Consider the following 5,000-nt stretch of genomic DNA (forward strand, 5'->3'; position numbering starts at 1 on the left):
CTGGGTGCTGTCGATCTTCTTCTGTATTTCCTCGAAGCCCAATAACCGAAACCCCCTTTTCCCATTGGCCTTTGGTTTCGACTATCTCGGTTTTAACTCTTGCAGAATTTTCCAGGAAACTAACAGCCACAATATTTGAGGGTTTACTGTATGCCAAAGGAGCAGAATTTTTGACCCCAATCCTGTCATATACTGTATGTTCCATACATGCTCCTCTTCCTTCTCCTTACTACTTTTGACAGTAATACTGTAGAAGTGAAAATTTTCGCACAATTAAATTTTCATACTGAGCAACATTAAAACGTGATCGAGAGTTTTTAATTTTGCGGAGTAGGCACAAGATACATGACAACGTCAACGATGTTAATCATGTGAAACCCCAGCGAACGTTAGCATCAGGTGAAAATAACCTGCAGTGTAACCAGAACTGAAGAGAAACCCACATCAAAACACTATTATAAACTAGGGTTTTCAAAACAGGTGTAAACCAGATGGAACCAATGAAAATACGGAACCAATAAAGCACTGTATGGAAGCAATGAAATGAGGAAAGCAATGCAGCGCTGTACGGAATCAATGTGTCACTGTAAGGAAGCAATGAGATATGGATCACAAAATACGATGGGAAAGTACAGTAAAAGCACATCAAATCAATGGTTCATTGAATGCAGAGATTAGTAAATTAATTGTCTCCTGAAACTGGATATTTTTATTCATTGCAATCTCCCGCCCAGGCATCGCTGTCTCCACAAGTTGGTACAGGACTTTCGGCCATACCAGCTTTAAATATTTCCTTGTAAGAGGCACAGACAGACGGTGCATCAAGCCCTGCTTTAACCAAGCTCATAGGTTTCAGGAAACATTGAAGTTCGTCCGCTTTTGAAATCGGCATCAAATAACGAAGCATATTTAATTCTGAATTGTGGATGCTGAAGTACAGCACTGCAGTTGTGAACCACATATACCTACACTGCATGTACCGGCCAAGCACATTGCTTGCTGCTTGCTACTCACTACGGCGAGACTCATAACTGTATACGTATGGCACACGCAGATCTGGAGTGGTAATGTAATCTCTCTTTAAAAAAAAACAAAAAAAAAAACAGGTAAATATGTTCGTGCATTGTTAAATTTGTGCTTCTCCGTTGTAGTGTGAAATGCATGAAAATTGATGTCGTGGGAACATTTCCACTTTTACAGTATGGACCAGCCTTTAGTCTGATATAACTAGCATGGGGGAAATGACACCATCTGAGGTCTCCAACAAGTTCACGACCTGCCCGCCTCACATATTTTCATGTGAATGTCAAAACCTTGATATGGATCAAATTTATTGAAAATTAATGCAGATATAGTTGCTCTGGATTACTGAGTGAACACAGGATAAGAATCCAAATCAATAATACTGTTGCCTTTATCTGGATTTGAACCCACAACTTCTGGGATGCCACCAAGCATGTGTCTTTTCCACAAAGCCACCATACTCACTGCTCGAATAAGGGCAGTTCCCGTTTCCATCGTTCTCAACCTGGTGTCCCCAATCTTTATGGACACAATCTGGACGCCGGGAGCTATCCCATTCCTCTGAGGATCATCTGCATAGTATCCCGCAGCGATGCTTGCTACATGGGTACCATGGGAACCTAGAGAAGAAATTCAGTAACACGATACAGTATGAGGATCAGGTGTGCTGCAAACACAGCCACCACAACCAGTCCCTATTCCAAATAATATTGCCCCAACTGAAACATGAAAAAAATCCTAGGTCCAATTTTGTTGAGTATCTCATTGGCCTCCGTTTTTCAGATGTGTGGCAATAATGATGCAGATTACACCAGAGAAATATTTGCATTAACACTTGTAAAAATAAAGTAAAAGCTAACAACCTTCCACTCACCACTCTCCACCCCCTCCCAGTGTATCGTGCAGCTGCTCTTTCTACAGAAAAATCTTGAACCTCATTACCCAGCACACGCGTCGTGCAAAGCAGGGCTAAGCAATTGGTTCACTTTCTGTCTGTCTTAGAGACGTCAGTCTATGATCAAGGAATTATTTAACTTCAATTTAATTTATATATTTACCTCAACCACCAAAGGTGAAGGAGGTTACGTTTTCATCCGTCTCTGTCTGTTTGTTTGTCTGTCTGTGTGCAGGATATCTCAAAACGTTGTGGACATATTCTGACGAAACTTGGACACGTTGGATGTGTGACAAGGAAGAATCGATTCCGTTTTGGTGAAGATCCAAATTTGGATCTGACAATTTTTTGAAGAGATTCTTCACCATTGAGAGATAGGGCTAAACCGATATATATCACGATTTTTCAAAAATTTGTGAACGGATTCGCATGAAACTTGGTGGACAGAATGGGTGTGATAAAGACGAATTGATTCGATTTTGGTGAAGATCCAAATCCGGATCTGGATATGAGAATTATTTGTTTTTAAGTGATTCTTCACCATTGAGAGAAAGGGCCAAAAACGATATATAGCATGATATTTCAAAAATGTATTGGGCCCGATATGCTCTCGTGGATCAGGCATTACGTGGCGGAGGTTTGCGCTCTCCCAAGTACCCTTCTAGTTTCAACAACGTAGAATGCGAATTGGAACAGGAACCTGCAGTTTAGCAGAACTTTGGCTCTGAATTTGGCAAATTGTAATTTTTCCCACATATCCAATCTTTGTTCCCTGTTCATTTGTAATTGTGTTACTACACCCCCTGTGGTGAATAATAGCAGCCATGGAATTGGCCCATCACAGGGAGAAGATCCTCTCGTGGACAGGCCCTTGCTGCTGCTATGGTTGGTAGTGAGTGCCCCAGAAGCAGCATGGGAAAGAAAGTGGCATCTATATGTGGGAGAATTGCATGTCCAGCCTGTGGGTCACCCAGATAGCTCAGATGGCAGAGCACTGGCCCGGTTTTCCAAAGGACCTGGGTTTGATTACTGGTCTGAGCGTGTAATTTTTCCCACATATACATTAAATCTTTGCTGCCTGTTCATACGTAAAATATATATATATATATATATATATATATATATATATATATATATATATATATATATATATATATATATATATATATATATATACAGTAATCCCCCGTTTCTCGCGGGGGTTACGTTCCAAACCTCCCGCGCGAAGTGAAAATCCGCTATGAATGGACGCCTCCCCCCCCCCCCCAAAAAAAAATCGACTCGTCTGGTCTGGTCGGTTTGAGAGTGATCCGGTTTGAGGTGCCTGAGATCGACTCGTCTGGTCTGGTCGGTTTGGGAGTGATCCGGTTTGAGGTGCCTGAGATCGACTCGTCTGGTCTGGTGGGTTTGGCAGTGATTGGGTTTGAGGTGCCGGAGATTGACTCGTCTGGTCTGGTCGGTTTGGCAGTGATTGGGTTTGAGGTGCTGGAGATCGACTCGTCTGGTCTGGTCGGTTTGGCAGTGATTGGGTTTGAGGTGCCGGAGATCGATTCGTCTGGTCGGTTTTGAGGTGCTGGGTACGAGCAGTGCTCGTCCAACGGCGACAAACCTTTTTCCTTCCCGAAGCATATACCGAGCACCTTAACCTTCTCCTGGAGCGTCAGGACCTTCCTCTGGCGCTTCGGTTCCTTGCCAGAAGCCTTAGAAGGTGCAGGGTGTTTGGGCGGCATCGTGGGGCTTGGAGAAAAAAAACGTAGAAAATATTCCAAGTTCACAAGCAAAACTTTGTCTCGTGCGTTGTGTGACTGGTCGAGCACCACGCGTTATAATTTATTGCTGAAATAATTTATATTTTATATATTATTACCGCGATGTACCGGGGGAATCCGCAGAAAAAATTAGTTGCATTCCAAGGGAAAACCCGCGATGAACCGGGGGCGTGATAGGTGAACCGCGATAAAGCAGGGGTTGACTGTATATATATATATATATATATATATATATATATATATATATATATATATATATATATATATATATATATATATATATATATATATATATATATATATATATATATATATATATATATATATATATATATATATGTTGTTCGTCTTTCGGCTGCTCCCGTTAGGGGTCACCACAGCGGATCATCCGTTGTGATCCGCATACTGATTTGGCATAGTTTTTCCGCCGGATGCCCTTCCTGACGCAACCCTGGTCGCCTCTTACGACAGGGATAAGGATTGGGTTTTGCCATGATTCCGGGCTGCCTCTCATAGCGCGGCCCAGCGCAGAGCTCCCGTCCTCAAGCGATCCTCCAACCCAAGCCTCCGGATTACAGTCGCATGGCACTACGCCCGGTATATGTATGTGTGTGTATATATATATATATATACATATACATATATATATATATATATATACATATACATATATACATATACATATATATATATATATATATACATATACATATATACATATACATATATACACATTTTGTTACGGCTGTGGAAATTCGCAAACCACCATTCAGGGCCCATAGGTGAGATAACTCGAAGTACATGTGTAGATAGCCCCAAACCCGTTGTTTAGAGGGAATTTATGTGATTCATTTGGGCTGCGACACTGAGATAGCCGTTTTTCTGTTCTATCTTTATTTTGAATCAACCGCCATAACCATCAACCCACCACCGATAAACCCTCCACCACCCTCACCTCTCTCCTTCTACGGCCATTCCCGCACAACCTGTGAACACTGAGCGTCGGGCTGTCTTGGGGTCGTTCAACATACGCACCGAGCCGCGAGTGCAAATAGCGGCCTTTCCGAGGGAGAATTCGGATCAAGAATGCTACACGCCCACTTCTGATCCATCCAATTAGCAAGCGCAGAGCGGCTTGGCCCCGCCTCCAGGCGCGTCCGTGTGAAATCGAAATATGCAAATTCTAGGATCAGGGGAGGCTCACGCCCACTTTTCCTCCGTCCAATGGACGAGCGTGGCTCCGCCCCCGAGCTCATCCTGATCCGGAAATTTGCATATTGTTTCTCCTGCCGGCCTATAAAACGCCGAGCGCA

General features: G+C 42.9%; 1 protein-coding gene across 3 annotated transcripts in view; it reads right to left on the minus strand.

Annotated features, from left to right (window-relative positions):
* TPP2 (tripeptidyl peptidase 2) overlaps nucleotides 1-5,000 on the minus strand; it is a 65,810-nt gene that overhangs the window by 41,640 nt on the left and 19,170 nt on the right. For all 3 annotated transcript variants that reach the window (XM_085861416.1, XM_085861417.1, XM_085861419.1), the window contains one exon: nucleotides 1,489-1,643. In XM_085861416.1, the coding sequence (XP_085717542.1) occupies nucleotides 1,489-1,643 (155 nt within the window). The remainder of the gene's footprint in view (nucleotides 1-1,488; nucleotides 1,644-5,000) is intronic.

This window comes from Eptatretus burgeri, chromosome 17 (genome assembly GCF_056783735.1).
Source record: "Eptatretus burgeri isolate ZD-2024b chromosome 17, Ebu_testis_v1, whole genome shotgun sequence".
NCBI lineage: Eukaryota > Metazoa > Chordata > Myxini > Myxiniformes > Myxinidae > Eptatretus > Eptatretus burgeri.